Here is a 23,233-nt window from a genome sequence, read left to right as displayed (position 1 = left end):
ACTGGAGACAGGTTTACAAGGAAACAGCATCCTCAAGGTTTCTGGAATGCTCTGACCAGGGCTCTAGGAAACTGTAGCCTAGGAATGCTGGAGTAAGAGCCTGGGGGATGGGAAAGCCTTGGGGGGTGGACAAAAATCTTTCAGTGCTTTTGAAGTTAGGACGCTACACAGAATGGTAGCTAGAAGCAAGGAGGATTCAACAAACTAGCTTTGTCTTAGCGTCTTTGGGGGCAGGTAGTTCGCTCCTTAAGCCTCTGTCTACTTAGCTAGAAAATACAGTTCATGGGTATTTACAAGGGCAGTGATATAGTTAAGGGGGCTGGAGATTTAAATAATGTGAGGTGATCGGCTTCTCAGAAAGACTGAAGCTCTTTGCAACAAAGCTGCTGTGTGACCCATGTTAATTGCTTAACTTCTCTGGGCTAGGTTTACTATTTCATCAAATAGGCACCATTCCATAAACCACACATTGCAGGATGGGTGTGAGAAATAAAAGGATTCAGTAAGAAAATGAAAAGAGAGGCAGATCTGAAATTTGGGAAGATGAGAGTTTCAAATGCAAGCAACAGGAAGGCGTCTCTGACTTCAGGAGATGAGAAAGTCACTTGCTTTATTTTTATTGGCATTTCTAAATTAAATGCTCTTGTGGGGTGGGGGTGGAAAATCAGTGATGGGGGGGGCTGTGTCTAGGAAGTTTGGTCCTCACTTCCCAGCTCTCCTGGGAAGAATGAAGGAAACACAGTGAGGGAGGGGCGGCTCTGCACCCTACACCCCGCTCGCTCCCTTCCCCCACTCCTGGCGCTTTAGATTCAATTAAAAAAAAAAAAAAAGTATTTTACCAAACACATTTTCCGTTAATTTTTAAACCCATCTGTATTCACAAGGAAATTTAATCCACATGTTTCTGATTCATTTACACGTAAATCATCCAAATGTTGTTTTGCAAGAGCCATTCTGCCGTCCAAAAGCTCCTGGAGTCTTTTCCTTAAGCCCTCATAAGCCATTTTTCTTAGAAACAGGAAGTGTCTCTTGCCAAGTACAGGCCGACTGAAACCCCCAAAGATTTGTGATTGGTTGGAAATGCAGTCCCCCTAAGATTCAAGTGAGCCCTCGATTTGACCAAAACGGGGAGCTGGGTGTTTCAGGCTCTGCCTTCACTAGAGAATCAAGCTTCCCAGGAGCTTCCATCCACGCACCCTTGTTACAGACAGACAGGCCTCTCCCTGGAGTTCTGCACCTCTGGCAAAAGTAACAGGTCTCCTTTCACCTTCCACCTTCCACCAAACCTACAGTGCACCAGAGAATAAAGAACAGTCCTCCTGGAGCAGGCCAATAGCCTGGACCTAGAAACCAGCTAATGCCCATCCACGATGGATAGATAACAGAACTGTGATATAAATTAAAAATTTCCCCAAGCATCCAGATCATCAGACATCAACATAACAAAGAAGGGACAAACTTTCTGCTCACTGGGGAAGTGGGTCTAGTTCACCTGTAGCCTCTGGGCCCTGAAAACATCCTACCCAGATGCTCAGAATTTAAGAAACTTTGAAAAGGCACCAGAAGTGCTTTGATACCAGTGTCACACAGCTGAGCTGGAACCTGCCCTAGGAAGGCAAAACAATCAAACCAATGACCTAAAGTGCCGGGCCAGCTCACAGCACCACTACGTCTAAACACAGGCAACAAGCCCAGCACCCTGAGCACCCCAACCAGAACAGAAGCCAGCCGGATGCCCTCTCAGACACTGAAGGGACTGCCCTGGGCATGCCACCTTCACTCAGCTCTCACCAAACACTGTTCACAGGCCCCAACATCTGAATTGTTACAGGAGAATGTGGATTGTTAAAATGATCATGTTGTTTATATGTTAGCAAATAATTTGTAAAAATAGCTGAAGGCATCTAGGGGAGACTTTGGTCTGTCCACTTCTGATCAAGTGGAAGCCATGGAAACTTCCAGAAGGGGTCTACACCTTGAAGTCTGCTTGTTGATAAGGGGAGTTACAGCTCCTAAATCTCACCCGAGACTTCCCAACTCCAGGTGCAGAACCTTACAGAAGATGAACATGTGCTGGGAAAAGATCTCTGTTTGTGGCCTCTGAGCTCAGACACTCCTGAAGAGCTTTTGTATAAAGAAACCTTTTATAAGGAAACATCTCTGCATGGCTGCAGGGAAGCTCCCAGGGTCTTAAGGAGCTCTTTTTCTTGTATCTGTGCTGCAATCCCCAAGATTACATATGTGGGTGAGAGGGATGGATGTTTGAAGCTTAGAATTTCCAGAAGTACTACTGGCACAATGACTTGCCCAAATGGGGCCCGTGAAGATTTCCATGAGGATATAACATTCTCCACAATGTATGCCAGGACATCATAAGACCCAGCTTCTCCCACAGCAGCTCAGAAAACTATTGGCATGAAAGGCAACGCGTTTCTCAGTACAGTTTCCACATTTTGATAAGCACAAAGGCATAAAGGAAAGTTTGGCAGGGCTGGGAGAGGTGGGAGGAAGAGGATTGAGGGTGGTCTTCCTCCAACCTCATCAGGCACAGGGGGAGGTCTTGCCAAAACTGGCAACAGGCAGTGAGGAAGAGCTTCTAGGAGATTCGCTACCAGATGCCATGCTAACTTAGAGCCAGCCGACGCCAGCAGCCTGAGGTGGCAAAGAAAAATGGTATGTAGGGACAACCGGTAAAATCACTCCAGCCTTCTGCTTGGATTTTTTTCATGGCAGAGGCTGTCCAGGACATGGTTAGAGTTTAAAATCACTACATGCAGGGAGGCCTGATGGCAAGGTGACAGCCTTCTGGGGGCTGCCTCTCTCTTGATTAATGAAGTCCTCTGAGGCCTGAAATTGCATGGGGCCCAGGCTGTAGGGGCACCAGCTCAGGAGGAGGGAGAGGATGCCTCCATGGTGATGGTTAGGTGACTCAAGTCTTTGACCTATGAAAACAGTCCCCTGTGGTGAGGGTAGGATCAGGATTTATCATCAGTGACTATTGAGATAAGAATGGAAGATCCTTCTCATTAAATCCAGAAATACAGCTGGATACTCAAGTTTTGAATGGGCTGTTAATTGGCCTTTACCTTCAGAAAGGGGTTCTGGGGTGGGGGCTGAGGGTGGGGTGGGGGGAGAAGTTGAGAGGATTAAAAGACAAGGCCTTGGTGGTTTCACTGCAGGATGGCTTTGAACCTTTGATAAAGTCAGATGCCTTGGGGCTCTCAGGCAGCGGTCCCAAAGACATTGTTTTTGCTATGTGCTTGACTACAGTGTTGCAGTTTAACTGGATGTCTTGTGAGACTCCAAAACTGCCAAGATAAGAGTTGCTTTGGTCCTTTCCCAGACAGAGCAAGGTCGACTTACCTAGGAGATAAAGTTGACAGGAAACCTAATGCAACCTGTATGGTATAAAATAGACGGAAGGAGCTGAATTTTTATGACTTCCCTAAGAGATTCCTGGTTCCGCCTCATCCCTGCTGCTTGGCACCTCCATCCAGGAGGTGGGGTCTTCTGGTCTCTGCTTACCACTCTCTGGACTCAGGTTACCCTCAGTCCTTTTGTTTCAAACATCTCCTCCACCTGCTGCCATCCACAGTGCAATCAGAGATAACCTTCTCCAGGGTTGCTATCTGGATCCTCCCAGATCCTCCCTCTTCTGGGCGTCCACCATTGTGCCACTGCTCCCAGACAGACCCGTCTTCTTTATGGTGCAGTCCAGTGTCCCCTAATGAAGGTCCCAATGCTGTAGCCCCCAGGAGCCTCCCCCAGTGACTGGAATCCAGTAGGATTCCACTCAGCACAGGGGCTAACACACAGACAGTCACTGGGGCTGACCCAGACCATCCTGTGTGCTCACTCTGGAGGACCCTCTTGGTTTCAAGCCTCAGTTTCTTTGTCTGTTAAATGGGGCAATATAAGAGCCAGTAAGGGGGGTGGGGAATGTGAGATCATGCAGAAGCGGGTCCGGAGCCAGCCCCTCCTTGTCAGTGCGGTGACAGGTCATCATCCTGTGAGATGGGAGGATGCTGTGCTGGCGTGTTGGGGAGCGCACATTCAGGTGTAACATTAGGAGGGCTGATGGGGAAAAGGCCTCATAAAGATAGGATGATGCACAATTAGCAGAGGGAAAGTTGGCAGTAAATAGTCCTTTAAACACTTACACAGCCTGAATGTGTCACCTCTAATCTTATTTGCATGGTCAATTGGCTTAACCAACTTTTCCTTCTCACTTGCCTGTCTGAAGGATCGCGCTCTGAATGAGGTGGGTCCGAAAGAAGTAGGTGTTACTGTCACGATGAAAAGGAGGAGGAATTGAAATGTCAGAGATGGTCACCCCCAATTTGGTAACCTACCAAACCTCCTAGTTTGTACAAGAGTGGAGTCTGTTCTTAAAGACGAAGACATTCTCTTTAAGATAGACCTGAGTGTGGCTTTTCTCAGGAGAGACTCTAAGGCCCCCAAGCAGGAGTAGGGTGCAGGGTACCATGCCCTAGAGGCTGCAAGGACAGTGTAGAGGGTACAGCCACAATCTCGGGGTGTTGGGAAGGGAAGAGGCACTTCAAGATGATATCAGGGAATGTCACTTCAACCTCTGTACTCACCCCTTCACCATAGCCAGTAGGGGTGTCTAGGATGACAGTGTCAAAAAGCAACAATGCTTTTTCACAAAATAAAAGGATTAAGAGTCAGGGCACATGGCAGGACAGAATCATTCCAGAAAGGCTTTACTTAACCTAATCTGTCCCAATGAAAGCGCAGTGATGTCCATTGACTCCAACAAACCCGTCTGAATGTATCCCTGTGTTTTGAGTGAGACCCCACAACTCTTCTCGGTACTGGGGCACATGAAAAAAAGGGGGACCAGGCACCAGTTTCCAGATTTCCAGGATCTGTGTGGACTGGGGCAAGAGAAGCTTGGACGTGTGTGTGTGGTGGGGGCTAAGAAAGTAACAGGTGCATAAGCTTGAGTGTGTCCTGGTCTTGAAAGTGCTTCGTCACTAAACCCAAACACATCCCTACTTCACCATGTTTTCTAGATCCAGGAGGTGCCAAACCTGAGCTAAGGCCCTAATTTTTGTTCCTTCTGCTCCCTCGTTGGTCCTCATGGCATGAGAGGGCTCAGCCACAGACATGGGCTGCCACTTGATGGCTGTGGTGGGTGAGCCAGGCCTGGGGAACTTTTCTCTCCAGGTGATGATGAGCCCTACATCTCTGCTTCCTGACATATCTGTGTTTAACAAGGGCTGTGGCTGGCAGCTCAAGACCAGCAGATGTCCACTTTCCATATGTCTGATCTTGATTTAAAGCCAGTTCAGTTTGCCTGGGCATTGTATTGCAAGCTGGCCAGCTGGAGGTGTGCTTGCTGGGGTGACAAGGCCTTATTTTTGGCTGCAAAATGGGTGTTCCCTTTGTGGGGATGGGTGTCTCCGATCAGTAGGAACCTTGTGTGCAACATGGTGTTCATCCCTGGAAGGCACATGGACAGGCTGTGTTGAGCAGACTTAGCAGATTTCCAAGAATTGACAGACTCTTCCAGAGGCAGAGAGGCGTGGAGTGCCATTTTGGGGTCACATGGTTTGTGTTTGGTGTTGACTCCATGGTTACCATCTGTGTCACCTTGAGCAAACTAGGCCTAAACTGTCCCATCTACCTAACAGGACTGACCTTGTAAAGCCTGCTGAAAAGCTGATGTGTTTATATCATTTGGAAGCATCCAGTACAGAGAACAAGTGTATATAAGTATAAAGGATAATGCACATACATTGCATATAGACATAGGACTGAGCAATCCCAGATGGGGCTGGACCCTGGGGAACTGCATCGCTAGGCGTTGGGGATTCAGACCCTACTGGATTTCCCAGACACCTGTTTTCACAGAAGGTGCTCGTGTTCCCCATACCTCAGCTTACCATCTGCCCTGGGTTCTGACAGGAAGTTGGCAGGGTCAGGTAAGATGAGGCCGGTACCATGTTCCATGAATGGAACAGGTTTCCCTGCCAGCTGCTGAGCAATCCCGGACAGGCCTTCTACCCCTCCTGAGTAGTAAAAGGCTTGGCTAGAGGAGATGGAATTTTGAGCCTCAGGCTGATGTCAATTTCTGCCCGAAACCACTGCTGAGGGGAAGCCCAGCCATTCCTGAGACTCCCTTGCCTTGAGCTCCCTCCTCTGTGAACTGGGGGGGGGGGGGGGGAGGGGAGGGCTGTGAGCACTTAGGGAGCAATCCCGTTGCTGGGGGAGTGGGCACAAGGCCAGCACTTAAGAGAAACTTTAGCATGGCAGACCTGTTCCAGACCAGTGGGACTTTTGGTCACTCAATCAAAAGGTCACCTCCACTCTTGGTGACTGTGGTTTTTCATATCTCACCACAGGGGAAAGACTGTTAATTTGAATCAGAATATTCTACAGGCATTTTGGGGTTTGGATCCCAGCAAGAGTCTGCAACCTTGAGCTATCATGTTCTGACCTCAGGGCTCATGCCCTCCCATTACAAGCCCCCCACACGTTCACTCTGACACAGGAAGGGAAGGTTGAGTGACCTACTTCAGGAGAGGCCAGTCCCAGGAGAGACCCTGCAGTGGAGAACTTGCTAGAGTCCACAAAAGACTGGTCTGATCATGGAGACAACAGGGAGTGAGAGAGGAGAGAGAAACGATGGCATTAGTAAGTAGAAGCAGTATCCTCAAGCAAACCCTGGGTCTGAGAAGAATTGCTGCAAGTATAGAGAGAGTGGTACAGGCAACTCCTCTGGGGAGGAGAAGGTAGGGTGAGGCCGGGGCCCAGAAAGCCAAAACAAAGGGCCAGGAGAGACACAGGCAGAGAGCACCAGGCAGGCCCAAGGCTGACCTGAAGCCTCTGAGAGGGGTCTGCTTCAGGCCTTAGGAGGGTGATTCCCGTGGCAGCATGGGCCCGGGGCTTACCTTGCAGGCTGTTCCCATTGGTGCTGGTGCAGGTGGGAGGTGGGGATGTCTGGGGTCTGACGACTGGAGCAAAAGCACTCTTCTGTTTCACGGCAGAGACCATGTTGGCTGGTGAGAAGGAAAAGATGCCCGAGGAACTGCTGCAGTTGGAAGGGAGGCTTGTAGAAGAGGCCATGGTGGGGCTGGATGGCACAACTGAAGGGGCAATGGGAGGTGGCAATCAGTGTCTGTCCTGATGTCTGGGCCGGGTGTCTGACTCCCCCCGGCCACCCGCACAGGTCATACTGCAACCATCTTCTCCCAACGCTTGGGACCTTGGCCCCTTTCATTACCTGACATTTGGCAGGTGCCACCTTTAATTGTTGACCTTTTACAGCACAATGATGGGTCTACTGTGTGCCAGGCAGTTGGTGAGGTATTGGGGCATCCCAGGCCAGAAAACAAAAGTTTTTTTTATAAGGGATAGAGTTGCACAAAATAGCAATGAAGATAAACAGGGGGAGGAGATGGGAAACCAGAGAAGGCTGCATGGAGGAGGTGTCTTGGAGCATTCCAGGTAGGGCTTAAATAAGGATTCTACCCAATGGGCTGAGGTTAGACAAGATGTCAGCTCAAAAGGGTCTAATGGCCAATGGAATGAGAGATATAGGAAGAAGAGGGGAGGAAGAATTGCAATCTAAAGCACTAGGAGATGGTGGTGTGTCTGTTCTCTTTTTCTATGATACTATGAGTTTTTTGTTTTTGTTTTTTTAAGATTTACTTATGCATACAGAACTGGGGTACAAGCCAGAGGTGCAGGAGCGGTGAGGATTCATCAGAGACAAAGTGGGGAGCAGAACAGGCCAACTGATGAAGTACACTGCTGAGGGGAGTAGTGGGCAGGTCAAGAGAGGGCTGCCTCGCCATGTGGGTCACCTCTGGAGCTGGGGATCGAGCTCTCACTAAAGCATCTGTGGCCTGCTTGCAGTGCTGCATCCTTACCCATTGTGCCACCAGGGAGGGCCCAATATTATGATTTTCTTTACTCCACCTTCATGTCCAACAATAGAGCTGCACAGGCAGGTGGGAAGCCAGGTGGGTCTGTACGCTGCACACACAGCATGGGTAGATAAAACTACAAGGGAAAATTCCACATTTTCCACACCACACCCCCATGGAGCTGTACATAAGTAATTGTCAGTGCATAAGCAGCAGCACAGGAGTCTTGTATGTAAACATCACTGTCTGGTTGTGGAGGGGGTGTGGATCATCAGCGTGCTCATTTGGAGATGAGAGAGTTGAGTAGAGACACGTTCTCTACCAAGCAACGGCCCCCTAGTCTGGTCGGCTGCTAAGAATCTCTCAATCACTTTAGGAGAGACAGTGTATGCAAACCTCTCAGTCCGCTCCACTCAAGACCAGAATGTTCAGATACTCACCCTCTGTCACCTCCCTCTCCTGCGCAATGCTTACCAGCACTTAATTCAGATCAGGGCACTTCTTCCATACCATATTAATTTTTCACATTTTGCAATAAACAATTACTGCTTCATCATTCATGAGAGTTCACATAATTTTCATCTTGTGTTTGTGGCCAAGCAACCTTACACTGGAGCCCATTATGTGATTTTTACACAGGTCAAATCAAGCAAGAAGAGGACTCAGACCTCCTCCCTCAGGGGCCCTCTTTAGAAAGTGCCAGGATGCACACCCCCAATCCAGTACGCTTTCTACTCCCTTACCCTGCAAAGGAGGCAGATGGCCAGGGGGATAGATGCCTTCTCTGAGCCCACACTCGCCCCAGGAGCTGCCTGGGTGGCTTTGCTGGCTTTGGAAAGTTGAAGGAATCAAAACTGGTCAGAGGCACCAGCGCCATCAGGGAACATGGTCCTTGTCGTCAGCCCCTGGCACTGCACAATCCAAAGGCACTGAGTGCTTTATGGAGCAGAACACAGCCACCATTCTCGGAGTTTTCACAAACATTTTCTAAACTGTACTTTTCCTTTTAATGAGGCCAGCATTTTTATACATCTCTTAGGATTTGTAAATGTGAAAATACGCTCAATAATAACACCCATTTAAATTGCAAAACTCCTGCACTGGAGGTTTGATTTTTAAATATTCTTAGACTTGAAATCCTGCTGGTTCACTGAGGAAGGCAATTAATCTCGTTGGCAAATGCGATCATTATGTGTATTTAGAGGTGGGGAGCGTAGAGGGGGAGGTTAACAGTGGAAGAGCTGAAATATAGTCTCAAGCCGCTCCATTTATTATAACATTATTAGTTATCAGCCACCACACCAGAAAGTGTGTTGTTCACCAGTGGAATGTCTTATTTTATTTTTTATCCTGTTCCGAATTTTTCAACATGAGTGGTTTATGAATAATTAAATATTAGGGAGGCAAAAATTTAAATCAGCTGGGCTTGGTGTTTATTGTTTTATTTGCATTTATGCAGATAAAACCATCCCATCTGAAAGCCTGTTTGAGAATTTAATACTATATTTGTGAGCAGTGAGGAAATCAATTAATGGAAATTAAATGTTCTAAGTTTCGCAGTCTGACAGATGCAATCTCAGGCTGAAGTTGCTGGGTGTCTGCATGGGCTTGGGAAGACAGTGCAATCCAAGCCCCTAAATTGAATTGCTACCATAGAGCAATTAGTTTATTGATTTAATTAAGAATGCCACCTTTTAATTTTCAGGTCATGATTGAAACATTTTCTGATTGAGTAGATGGGAGAACACAGAAATGATAGATCTATGAGAAACGATCTTTCGATGAATCAAAATCTCATGTGAGACTGGCCCCAAATGCTGACTCTTTAGCAGACAGACAAAAGATATGCAGGCTAAATGCACAGCAAGCTGTTGATTCTACACAGACGGTAGAAATAGTCAGCACACACACAGCATAAAAACGTACCCAGGAAGTTAAAGGTCCTCAGTATGTCTTTCCGAAATAACTTCTCTCATGGGTTAGGGAGGACCTTTCTCTTTCAAAGGAGTTAGCCCACACCACATCACCACAACTAGAGATAGCATGACTTCTACTTTACTCTCAGATGCCTTTTAAAACAAGTCACCGTCAATGTTCTTTAACAGCACATGTCCTGTCACTGTCCAAAAGGCGAAGACATCAGCCATGCTGTATACAACATAAGATTCCACGACCCGTTCAAGGTGTACTCGGTCCTCTATGTTAAAATCCTCAGAGGGAGAGCAAGCGACTGTAACTGCGAAGTCATGGCCCATGACATTTTATAAGTAAAGATACCAGCTCCCCGAGGTTCTAGAGGTGCCATCTAATGGCTGTACCCAAAAAGCCCTTGGAGACAGGGTCAAGATCCCAAAGAACACTTATAGCGCACGTGTTTCTGTTTGGTTTTGTTTTTTCACCTTGCCAGAGTCCTGGGGATGAGGTCTGTAGGGATACCCCACCCCCCTCCCAAGTACAGATCAAACCCAAAGAGGAAAATATACAGGAGGAAAGAGTTTATCTTTCTTCCATTACGATTATTACTTAGATTTCCTGGCTGTGCCTCTCAAGAGGCAGACATCAAAAGTCATCCATTCTGTACACATGACAAGCTGACAGCCTCACATCTGGATGGGGTAGGTGTCTCCATTTTCCAGAGACAAAGACTGAGTCTTAAGAGAAGAAATGAGCTTGCCCAAGGTCATCAGCTAATAACTGGTAGAAATGTGAATCAGACCCATCCAACCTGTCCCAAAACTGGGCTCTTGCTACAACCTCTATCTCTGCAGCAAAGTTCTGAGAGGGCAGAGGTGGCTGCTGAGCCAAGACTGACTTAGATGGCATTTCTGGGTCCATGCCCAACAGGGAGGGGTCTTGGAGACTGAGGAGGCCCAGCCAGCACGACATGCAGACGACAGGACCCCCATCTGTACTTACTGGCGTAGGGTGAGTTGGCAGCTGAGCCATTGAGGAAGGTCGGGGAGCCGCCCAAATTGGACATGGCGGCGGTGCCGTATCCATTCATGCTCGTGGTGACAGAGTTATAGTTGGTCTGCTGCGGGGTGGTGCTGGGCACATACCCGTGTGGTGATACACTGCTGGAATTGCGGGTGAAACCTAAGGGATCGGGACAAAGCAGGGTGAAGGGGTGGTCCTGGGAGACACGGAGGAAGGGAAACCTGCGCCCTTGCCCCTTCACCTCCCAGGGAAGCGGCCGGCTGTTTCATGCGTGCGGGTGGGTGTGCTAGCTCTGTGATTAAAATGGAAAGCGAGTCAAAGACACATTTCTTAGGAGATCATAAATACTTAGCAGGGCCATGAGAAGTGGCAATGCAGGCCCTATAAATTGTCATTTTGGAGCAGAGATAAATCCCAATCTAAGAGATATACCCTGGAGTTAACAGGTTCTTATTCCCTGGGCAAGGATGATGTGCTTTGGCCCCTAGGAACTTTAATTCCAGGCCTCTTTGTGGTCTGTCACTCATGGTTTATGGTGAAAAGTCAAATGGAGTGATGGCTAAATGCGAGGCAACCTCTCTAGCCCCCTAGATGGGCTCACTTGCCGGGACAGTTAGACCAGCGTGCTACTGTAATAGTTGAGAAAGAACAACGAGGAATCTCTCTTTTTGAGAAGAAAATAGTTGGGGGTGGGGGGCTTTGAGGTTGAGGGCAGGGAAATGGGGAGGGAGAAGAAAAGCAGACTCCTGACCCTGATTGGTGGCCTGCGACGCCTCAGAGACATTCACAGCCAGTTGCCCACTGAAGGAATTCACTCCCATCATCCCTGCGTGGACCGAGGTGTTGGTGAGGGCCGGGAGCTGGCTGTGGTTGCGGGGGACGCTGTACAGGGCCTCGGCAATGTCAGCTGCTCTCTTCAGAATAATTTCCTGCAAAGGGAAAGGAAGCCCCCTTTGGCTGCCCAGTCCCCCTCCCGGGGAAGCCACATGTCCTTTGCTTCTGGAGTCCAGGAGGGTGCTCATGTGGTTGGTGCCACAAGCCTGTGGGTGTAGACTCCTCTTATCACAAGATGGGGGACTTGAGGTCCAGGGAGGGAAGACCAGCTAAACAGCCCTCCTCGTAAGTTTAGGGACAGAGCTGGGTCCCATAACCCCATCTCATTCTCAAAGTGTATTTTCTTAGCCACTCTGCCAAGCCACCCCTTATTGTTATACCAAGTGACAGCATCACGGGCTCCCCTGCCCCACAACACACAGGGACTCTGAGGTCACCAGGTGGGTCGGGGGCTGCAATTCATTTTCCCTGCTGAAGTTAAAGGCAGGTGGAGATGAAAGCAGCATCCCAAAGGATAAGGTCTTGGGTGACCTCAGAAAGAAGTGAACGATGGGACAGCCCATAGAGTCCCGAGGAAAGGGACTCATAGATACCTGCTTGCTCTATGAAACAGAAGGAGATAACAGTATGCAGGTCCTCTGATGCTTTTGAGGAGAAGAAATTAACCACCACCACCCCACCCCGCCATTTCCTCCTCAATTTGCTTAAAAACCTGAGATTTAGAATAAAACCAAGCAGCACACGTTCTCTCCCTCCACTATCAAGTGCATTCCAGGGAAGGCTCAGAGGGAACCTTTGCTGCTCAGGAAAACAATTCTTTAGAAAAGGAAGGAAAGATTGACAAAAGAGTGAACTGAATGGTCCTCCCAGATGTTAGCTGGGAATGGCATCCTCTGAGCAGATTTTACCACCCCCACACTTCATAACGTCAGGGGTCAATCTGCCTGGTGGTCACACCTCACCTGGTTGTTGTGTGGCATTCCATACAGCGCCTCCACCAGGTCTGCGGCCCTCTTCAGTATTACTTCCTGTAAAACATGAAAGCCTCTGAGTGAAGGCAGGGTGTCGTTACCACGTGACTATGCTCCCTCTGGCCATGGGCTGCCGAGGCACTTGTGCAGAGGCAGGAGCTTGGGGAACCCCCAGAATGGCAGTAAATCACCAATTTATCCCTGTTTCACATACACACTTCATTGAGTCAAAAGGTGAGCATCCTCCGCACCGCCAGATAAAACACATCACTCAATAGCCTGCCATCGGCACGATAAAGCACTCATATGTTTATTGCCGAATACAATTGCGAGGTCATTTGCCAGATTACTACAATCGATGTCATTCAATGCATGTTATGAATCCCTAAGATGTGTTTATTTTGCACTTAATTGCTTATTCCAGGAACCATGACCTTATCAGACAGGTCATTTTCAAGGGATTTCCAATCAATCTTCAGCTACTAGAAGCATGTAGCATTAAACTTCTTTTGTTTATCTCCCTTGTGCGGCAAAGCCTCGAGAGAAGGGGCAATGTAGTAAACCACACACCAGGCAGTGTACTGTTTGTCAAAGGCGCTTACGGAAGGATTCTCCTGCCCCCGAAAGCTCCTGCCGCACCAATTTGCATGACTGGCAGAATCTGTTTCTTTCATAGCAATTCTTTGCTATTTCAGTATTGTTTGTCATTTTCCCCATTTGCTCATTCATTCTCATCCTAGATCTCTTTTGCTGTTCCTCGCAGTTGAAGAAAAATTATCTCCCTCTTGTCGTTTAGGTGGGCTTCCAGATTTAGCTTGCATGCTCATTTCTAATAATACAGGTTGCTCTACAGAAGTATATGCAGTGGTAATTTTCATTCTAACCAGAAGAAATGATTCCCTCTTCCTTCTGCCCTAATTTCTGCAGATTCATTTATACTAGCACAGGAAAAGGCAAGTTAAGCGTGGGACATGTAACACAAGGTCTTATCTGAGAACAAAGGCTGGGTATTTTTATCAGAGGTGATCTACAAAAAGATATGTTTGCAGATTTGGGGTGTATGTGTTTGCTGTGGGTAAAGTTTCCAAAAGAAGTGTAACTTTAAATATTTTACACAATAGATTTTTGCATGAGAAGCAGTGCTATCCAATTTTCACATACTGTAGACACTGATCAGAAAATAAGGATGTAATTGCATTCATTTTGCTGTCACCATAGCCTCTTCAAAAATCTTTGAACAACTCTTGAAATGACAAGCTTTTAGATACATATTAGCATTTTCAATTTTAAATTCTCTATAATATAAGGTAAAATAGTTGTCGTATTGCAGTAACTACCTATGACATATATAATGCCCTAAATTCAAAAATGAGATCAAGGGGTTTTCAGTTCTCAATAAACATTTATACTTGCCTTAAGCTGCTAGACCCCATTTATAAAACAGTCATTTTTCATGTAAGAGATGAAAAAGCATTAGATAATCACTGAGCGTTGAGTGTACACCTGAAATAGTTTATTTGCGTAACAAGCTATAAGCTAATTCACCACTTGGTCTTGACCATATTATCTAACCACAGCAGTTAATAATTGACCACAGTATAGGTCCACTAAACTCTACCCCCAGATCAAATTCGGTTTCTGCTGCTTTCACTAACACCTCACAGCTTTAGCTGGCTCTTAGGAAAGATTGGAGCAAAATAACATCCGTTTATTAACTAAGATTTGACTTCTCTGGGTCTATGTTCACTTATTTCTGCATATCAATCTTTACACCAGTGTTTGGGCTTGGCAGAGAAGGTATTTTGGTTTTTGTTTTGCATTTTAGGAAAAAATACTAAAAGCTCTTATTTGTAGAAAGTTAGAGGAGGTGCAGGTAGAGGCTGCACTTCACTCTGGGGCACCACGATTCCATCATTGTGGCCGTGGCAAGCACATTGTTTTTTCACTGTAATTAATTTTACAGAGCCAGGGAAGAGAGAAGTTCAAAGTCAACTCTAAAATCATTGAAGGTTTTGTAAACCAGAAAAAAAAAATCCCCACTACCTAATTGTTTCTTTTTTCTCCTATTTCAATATTCAAAGTTCTCATGACCATTTAATCCTTTAAAACGAGACACATGGATAGTGCTTTGAAAAGTTGCATCCCTCTTTTAGCCACAAAGCTGGTAAGTGCTTTTCCACTAGGAAAATAGGTGGGTCGTCTGCCCAGAAGTCTTACAGAGAGCAAAGTGGGGTTTGCTGTCTGGGAAGTAATGCCCTTAAATGACAATTTGCCTATTTAAAAATGTCCAGCACGGCAGTATCCCTTTGGGGTTGAAAGGAGAACCAGCATTTGGTTCAGCTTTGCCCATGTGATCCTGTTTCTATTAGGGAGTTCTGCAAATGGAAAGGAGAAAGAAAATTTCTGGGTCCTGTATGAGTTAGTACCACAGACCTGCAAGGTGCTTGGATTTCGGTGACCAGAAAATTGCTCTCACCTCCATGTCATTACCTTCCCAGTGAACTAGCCCCCAAGCGTGTTTGTGTTGGGGATCTAATATATTGCCTTTCAATCAGAGCTGAGAACCACTGAACACACAGACAGAACATGACGAGCAGGTCAGGAAAGCAATAAAGATTTTACAGAGCTGTCCAAGGTGCTAAATTTACTCAATAATGGGTTTGGCACCATAGTGTTAACCTCTCATTTACTACCAGTTTGAGGGACTAAATTGAAGTAGCTGACTTCATTTACCTTGAAATGTATATTTTATGACATTATGTAAGTAGATTGAAAGGGCACCGCAGTTTTAACAATTTAAAGGCTAAAGCATGTTTAAGATGAAACTTGAATATTTATTGTATATTGCACTTAAAGTATATAGAATGTTAAAATGTATTGATTAAATTTGTAAAAGGCATTATAACAATGACAGGTAGTATAAAAGATATATGCCTTTTAAAATCAAATTGATAGTGTATGCTGTCTCTTCTGTGGTCACAAGTGTAATTTTTTTGCAGTTTTATATGGTAATTTGAAAAATCTGTAATTTCACATTAGGAAATGATTGAGCCTGAGATGTTAAAAAAAAAAATTTCCCATAAGGGAAAGAGCTAGCTGTTTCATATAATCTTTTGTCTCTGAAATTGTTCCTAAAGTCTTATTTTTTGTAGCATTAGGAGGAAGCATAGCATTGCATCCTTCCACTCTAATATGCAATTTTAATATTTCTGAAAAGAAAGAGCACTTGGCTAGTACTAATATCTAATTTTTCAAGGCATTTATTTGTCAGGAGAGATTTTCTCTTCTTTTCATAATGTTTTAAACGTCTCCCTGCTTGCAGTTTAAAACAGGAGGATAGAGATTAGACCCTTCCAAGATAATTAATCCTATCCTAGGATTTAAAAAAAATATATCCCATTGGGGAGTTAAGAAGAAAAATACTGGTATCCTAAATATTGAAAAGCCCCAGAGTCTCCTTATAGAGCTTATGCTCATTCTCCAATCTATTCCCTGAGTCAGACTATTTCTCTTTTCATGGCCTTGGATTTCTTCCATCTTAAAGAAACAGAAGTGTTTGTGCAATGCCACCCTTTTACTGACCTATTTCCTCTCACAATTAAAACCTGGCTTCACCTATCTTTGCCCTGCCCCTCACTTGATAATCATAGGAGTGAGGATCTGCAGTGGAGAAAGTGGAATAACCACAGGAAATCTACATACAGTCCATAGAAACACCAAGGAGACGCAAGAATGAGTGGAGTTCAGAAAAATAACTTGTGATTTGGAAGCTTTATAAAAATGCCAACTGAGCCACAGTTGGAGATGGAGGTCTAACTTGACTTGCTCTGTTGTACCCAGCCAGTCAGCAGGTAATTGTTGAGCTTCCCAAGGCTGCCATCACTCACCCATATTACAGTATTGCTCTCCAGCACCTTTCAAGGCACATTGTCTCCCCAGAATCAACTTGGGGATTACAAAAGACTTCCCTATCATCAGACCTCACCCTCTTTATCCATCTTCTCTACCTTGGCTTCTGAAGAACTGACCACTCTCTAGCTGGTTCTACTCATCCTCTCAGGCCACGTGATGAAATGTTCAGTTAGGTTCCTCCCATGCTCTGCCTTCCCTTTATTCAAAATGCAGGTGCCTTTGTGCAGGAAGGCCGTGCCTTCCCTCTTCCTCTGGAGACAAAGTGGCTGCTGCTGGCAGTATAGCAATGAAAGCCACACCTGTAGTTCACTGAAGGTAGAATATGAACTCCCTTACTCTGTCCAGACAGCCTCTTAAGGTACTGTTTGTATCACCTTTCCCATTTGGCAGATGAGGAAAATGAAGCTCATAGAAGTCAGCCAGCTTGCCCAGAAACCCTAGCGAGGGATGCTACATCAGGCCTGTGACACATCAGAGCCTGTGCTCTTGCAAGCTACTCTACTGGAGCAGAACTGAAGGTTGCTCTTGCTCTCCTGGGGCACTGACACCCTGCTCCCTAGCTTGCTCCTCCCTTGTACACAGTGCTGGCTGTAGCATCCAGCACAGCAGAGCAGAAGAGACCCCGGGGCTTTTGCTCTAATGTGGATGTCCGACTTTCCACTCTCACATCTAGGCTATAGGCCCCCTGAAGCCAAGGACATATCTTTGTATCCTCCTAGAAGTGCCTAGCACACTGGTCAGCAAATCACAGGCCTTGAGAAAGTCTTGTTGAAGAGTTTGTTCTTAGATAATTAGTGATTTTTAAAAGTGCCTGCTTAATTTATATGAGGAAATGATATGTCATATATCTGTCATGATTTACAAAAGCAGAATACTTACATTTGCTGTTCCATTTGGCTCTAGACTTTTAAGTCCAATATATAAATTCCCAAGGTTAAGTGTGATCACTGAGGGGAGTTTGTTATGCCACTTTTTTTATGAATTCATACTGTTCTTCTAGCTGGCTTGTGCTTACATTTTAATAGTGATTAATACAATGAGTCATGTTGGGTACAGACATTATCTAAGTTATAGGCTGCTAGAAACATGAGGTTGATCTTAAATATGTAACTCTGAGGCGTTTCACCATAAGTTACTTCGGGAACTGGCACATCTTGTCTGATGCAGACACAGCTACCTCAACATTCCTTCTGTTTCACGACAGTGTTCACCTTCTGTGGGGGTTTTCTCTTTCATATCTGACCTCAAATATGTAATTAATAAGCTCATATTCACCATCACATCTAGCCTTCATAAGCAAAGAGAAAAGTGGCCTTTAACTGTCTGGCATCAAGCCCATTGCTACCCTCAATTCGACATTTTGAATAAGTCAAACCCAGATGAGCAGGAGAGAAGGCCTGACCTTACTTTCATGATTGCGGCACTTAGAGGCCGACTCATCAAGCCAGATAGAGGGCTGTTTACCAACACAACAGTAATTGCAAGTTTCAGAATCAAATTTTGAGACTCTGGAAAACTCCCTCATAAAATTAAGATCCAGGATGCTTCAGTAAGTGGGTGGACAGCCTGTTCCGATTTTTACACTACTGTGCGTGGGAAATGACGTCTGGCTCAAGATGCGACCCTGCAGGCATCAGTGACCAGTGTCAAGTGGGGCTGAGTGCTTTCTGAGAAAGCACAAAATTCTTTGTCACTCCAATTTTCCCTGACACCCATTTGTTTCCACTCTACTTTGCCTTATCAGGGGAGTCAAAATGCAGTGGATTCAAATATCAGCAACATAAAAGTAGAGCAGGAAAATCACTCCTGATTTAGAAGTGATCCGTATCAATGCTTATTTCATTGATTTCCTTAGCATCCTCAGTTCAGAATGCCCTAGAGAGTCTAAATTCTGAACAACACATTTAGCTCACTGGTAACTTTTAAGTCTTTTTTTTTTTTTTTAAAGATTTATTTCTTTATGTATACAAGACTTGGAATACAGGCCAGAGGTGAAGGGTGTAAGAGAATTCACCAGAGACAGAGTGGGGAGCAGAACAAGGAGACTTACTAAAATACACTCCTGAAGGGAGGGAGGGTGGGAAGACAGGAGAGGTCTGCTGTGTCAGGTGGGTCAACTCCCGTGCTGGGAATCGAACTTTCGTTGCAGTGGCTGTGGACAGCTTCATAGCATTGTGCTTTAACCTGCTGTGCCACCAGGAAGAGCCCAACTTTTAAATCTTTAAGCCTGAGCTCTGCCCTTGCTGGTTTCTCAGTGTGGGTAACATTCTAGTTTGGAAAGGCCAAGAGTCAAAAACTTGATGAGAAATGTCTTAAAGCCCATTTTCTGCAGAGTTGGATGTACAAAGTAATAAATACAAGTTGAACTGAGAGGTATTTCTGTGGAGGGTAGTTTTGGATCTCGACTTCCCTTGTATTTACTTAGCCAAATGGAAAATTCCACAATGGTAGATTTTGCATTCTAAAAAATCATGTAATGAAGCCAGTGAGGAATGAAGTAAAACAAACCATAATAACCCTTGAGCACCATTGAGCTTCCGGTCCTTTGAGACATTCCTCAAATTTTTCATCTTTCTGCTAATACTAACTTCTCGAAATAGAGCTTACGGCAGATCATTAGGAGCCTTTAGTGTCACACTTTAAACACTCTTTACTCAGAGGCCCTATGACTGAGAAGAGTCACTTACACTTAGCATGGATATAATTAAACAGGTTTCTGTTGAAAGGGGCATTCTCATTACTGCTAAGGACCACTTTAGAGTAAATTGAAATGGAAGGGAGGGGCGTAGAGGAGGTATAGGTAGCAAGTGCTTATTTCTAAGGCAGCATAAAATGCAAAATGTTGTAACAATTATATTTTACAACACCACGTTCTAAAGACTTCACATAGTATTTGTATTATATAAGCAGCTGAAGCTTATGAATGTTCTAGCACACAGTCATTGACCAGAGTCTTCAAAGGAATGACAAACCCTACAGAAATTTCTAGAACAAAGGAATTAAATATTTCAAAAGGGCCTGTTGCTCTTACGACAAGCAGTAGACAGCAGAAGCATCCCAGTCCAAAGAAAATGAAGGGCACATTTGTGAACCTGCTCTCATTTTAAAGGGGGTTCTATGTTGAGATTAGATGGGAGTCGTCTTCACCACATATTGCCACTTGACTAGAGACACCCCAGATATCCCTGCCTTTGTTATAAATGTGGCATTGAAGACTCCAGAATCACATGAAATTTAAGTCGGTTATAAGCTATCGCAGTTATATCAACGTAAGACATACTAACTTACATGATTGACTTTTACAGTGGCAAGAAAAAGGCTGTTTTCAAGCAGCTGTTATTGCCTCAATGGAAGAAAAAAAAAATCAATGGTTGTGAAATGAACAAGAGATTTTGTCTGAGTTGCAGTTAATACTGCTGAAGAGCTATGGATATTAAAAGGTCAACAAATAAATTAGCCAGAGTGTTATGAAATGAATGATTTGGCTTATAATTTTATTGAGTGAAAATTGTTCGCTGCCTATTAGACCAGGTAATTTTTATCTGGTGCCTCAATTACTGTTCTGTAAGCAATAATATAGTTGTAAGAGCTGTTGGTTCGATCGCGTGACCTCTGAGATGCTGGCTAGGACAGCTGACTTTACTATGATGGATAGTAAGCTTGGTCTCCAAGAGGTGCCAAACCTCCCTTCCCTGCAAGGGGATCTCATAAAAGAAACATTACAGTTTGATTCATTTTACCAAAATGTCGGACTTTTGAAAGTGTCAGCAGTTAAGTGTAGGTCGTGAAGCTGGGTATTCCTGAGAAGAGTATCGCAATGCTGTTACCCCTCTTTTTGGTCTCCTGGCCTTCTCTCCTAAGTGGTATCCTGGTTAATTGGTGAGTGGGTGATTCCTGCCACAGATTCAGGGAGAAATGGTGTCTGCACCCTCGAGCACATGACCCGCTGGGAGAGACAGAGCTGAACTTGGCAACCTCCAGCCAGCACTGCTTATTCCAATTCATTGTACTTGGTTTAAGCCTGATGCTCTGGGTTAGGTCCTGCTGTGTGGCCTTGGCAATCGACTTTCTGATCAGGATAAAAGTATCTGCTTAAAGAGAAAGCTGTGGACAGAGGTGCCTTTTTCCAGGGTAGGTTGTAAAGTCAGCACATGAAACAAAAACTGCCTGGAGTCAAAATTACCCTTGAAAATCTTTGAGGTTGCGAAGGCCTGGATAGCTTAGAAACACAAAAGCCCAAACTTAACTACTTCTCTGCTTCTCTTTGTCTTCTAGCTGTGGCTCCTGTTCCCTGGGATAAGGCAGGATAAATATCTAGTTTGAGAGTAAAAGAATCACTGAGTAAATACCATGATCTATCGTGCTGTGCTGTGTGTATACAAAAGTCTTGTGTGTATTTTTATTTTTGGACAAGTATATACAGTTAAGCCTGGAGACTGATTCTGGAACTATGCTGGACTTTAAGGACATGTAAAGGAGGCAACCATATAGTTGGCTTTTACTTCATCAAACATAGAGTATTGCAGGTTATTATATGTAACTTCAGACCAGCAATATCAGTAAATGATGATTCCCATAGCTTTACAGATAGTCCTGAATGTATCTTCAATTAACATCCATTGCCTCAAGACTGATGGGCGTGGCTCTTACCACTCTGATGCTTCATGGAAGGGTTACTTAGGGCTGTAAATAATGAAAGGCTTCAAGATCACCCAATGTCTCTGCTCCAAAAACCTCAGTCTCTGAGTGCAGATACTGGGTGCGTTAGAAGGGAGAAATGAGTTAGCTCCTATGCCTTGTCTCTGAACTAATGAGTAATTACGTCCCACACCCCTGTATGCTGAGTGAGTTATGAAGTAGGTTAAACTTCAAGAGCTCAGTGATAAAAAAAGAACTTAAAAGAGGCCCCAGCATTCAGCTCTTGGCGTGACTGTTATTACAAATCCCACCACAAAGATTGCAGCGAAAGAGGAAAAGAGTCCTCTCCAGGTTTTTTATTCCTTGCTGTTCCTTCTTCCTGGCTCAGTCATCGGTGAACTAATCTTAGTCAAGGCTGCTCTTTCCTAACCCTCTGCCCTGGCCAAGCTTTAGGGTTTTAAGACTGGACTGCAAAAAAAAATTTTCCTTTTTTTCCCTAAAATTCCTCTTCTTTAATTCTAGAAGTACTTAGCAATATTGGCTCTGGAGTCCAATAAAGTTGGCTCAGTCCCAACTCTGCCACTTATTAGCACCGTAAAGGCAGGTGGGCCTCTGTTTCCTCTGCAAAGCAGGGTGAAGACAGCAGCATGACCCTGGGCCAGTTCCGTGTCTGTGCAGATCCTGTTCCCTCTCCTCTACTGTGGGCCGGGGTCCGTCATGGCAAGCAGACTATATGCTGCAAAATGGTAGCTGCAGATGAATAACTCAAGAGATGAGAATCACTCATTCTGTGGTGGTCACAGACTTTTGTAATGACACTACAATCGCCCTTCCCAGAAGATGTTACCTATGCACGTGCATGAACTTACCACTGCACATGAGCACACACCCAGAACTCCTGCCACAATTTCAGGGGTGCACAGTCTTGGGGGAAAGTGTCTGATAACGTACATGCCCTAGAAGATACCACGCCCCTAAACTGAGCCCTGTTGAAACAGAGAAGTGGGATTGGCCGATGTATTTTCTGGCAGATTCCAGGAGAAAGAGGGACGTGCCTGCCATTCTTTAGTTTGTGTTTGGGACAACTGAATACAGCAGCAAACCTCAAAGGTGCTCTTTCTGAGAGATGAAAACTTTGCATTTTCATTCAGTCAGGGTTACTTTGGAGTCTGAGCCTGACATCAGTGATTTCCTCAAAAGAAAAAAGTACATAAACAAGGTGGGGGTGAGTGGTCAGCATGGCCCCGTGGAAGGGAAAGATGCAGCATTTTCTTTACCCTTTGCTAATGTCCTGAGCCAGTCCCTTTGGCTAACAGGCCATGTGGTTATGCAAAGTTTTCTTATTTGTATCTCCACGGGTGCAACGGCAGGTTTTTGAGTTATTGATAGTCTCTGCATAAAGACTAAAATAATAAAAGCATAATTAGAATACATGGCATACAGGCAGCTCTATTTTGCCCCAGCTCTGAATTTATGATAAATCACAAAACATGAATGCCCTTTACGGAGGGTGTTTTTGGGTCTTGCCTCACCACTGAGCAGAAACAGTGCCTGAGACTGGAGTCTGAATTTCAATCCCATGTACAGTTGAGCTGAATAATATCTGGCACAAGCAAGCCACTAAATGGCTGATTTACTAAATTATTATTAGATGGAGCCCTTGCTGCTCCAAATGGAAGTGCCGTCACTGTCTTCCTTCATGGTGTGTTCAAATTGTTCTGTGTTTAAATATTCAGCATGAGGCTAATGTGAACTGATGAACTGAGACTATAAACACTCACTTTCAATACAGATAGAGCGGCAGAGATGCAACATATCATGTGGCCCGCGGAGGTGAAATGATTTATATTTAAGGATGTTGCTGCCTACTTCCATTACTTGAAGGTCCTCTTAATTAGCCTGGTGTTGGAAGTGACTAATTCCTATGTAGGGAGGGCAGCTTCATGGAGGCTGAGTTTTTTTCCCGACATGCCAACAAGGAAAAGCCACTTCGAGGACCTGCAGCCTGTAAGGTAGGATCATGCATTTTACTGGGATGGGCCAGCA

The 23,233-nt window shown here is 45.2% G+C and overlaps 1 protein-coding gene across 2 annotated transcripts in view; it reads right to left on the bottom strand.

Annotated features, from left to right (window-relative positions):
* EBF1 (early B-cell factor 1) overlaps positions 1-23,233 on the bottom strand; it is a 380,177-nt gene that overhangs the window by 3,772 nt on the left and 353,172 nt on the right. Inside the window, exons 12-16 of one of the 2 annotated variants that reach the window (XM_012730074.1) lie at positions 12,629-12,694; positions 11,584-11,761; positions 10,812-10,991; positions 6,918-7,112; positions 6,541-6,608 (exon numbers count right to left, since the gene is read on the bottom strand). In XM_012730074.1, the coding sequence (XP_012585528.1) occupies positions 6,541-6,608; positions 6,918-7,112; positions 10,812-10,991; positions 11,584-11,761; positions 12,629-12,694 (687 nt within the window). The remainder of the gene's footprint in view (positions 1-6,540; positions 6,609-6,917; positions 7,113-10,811; positions 10,992-11,583; positions 11,762-12,628; positions 12,695-23,233) is intronic. The other variant, XM_004689826.2, reaches the window with a different exon arrangement.

The sequence above is a fragment of the Condylura cristata genome, unplaced genomic scaffold (genome assembly GCF_000260355.1).
Source record: "Condylura cristata isolate star-nosed mole 26May11 unplaced genomic scaffold, ConCri1.0 scaffold00026, whole genome shotgun sequence".
In the NCBI taxonomy this organism is placed as follows: domain Eukaryota; kingdom Metazoa; phylum Chordata; class Mammalia; order Eulipotyphla; family Talpidae; genus Condylura; species Condylura cristata.
Note: the sequence above shows the minus strand (reverse complement) of the source record. Positions and strands in the feature narration are given on the sequence as shown.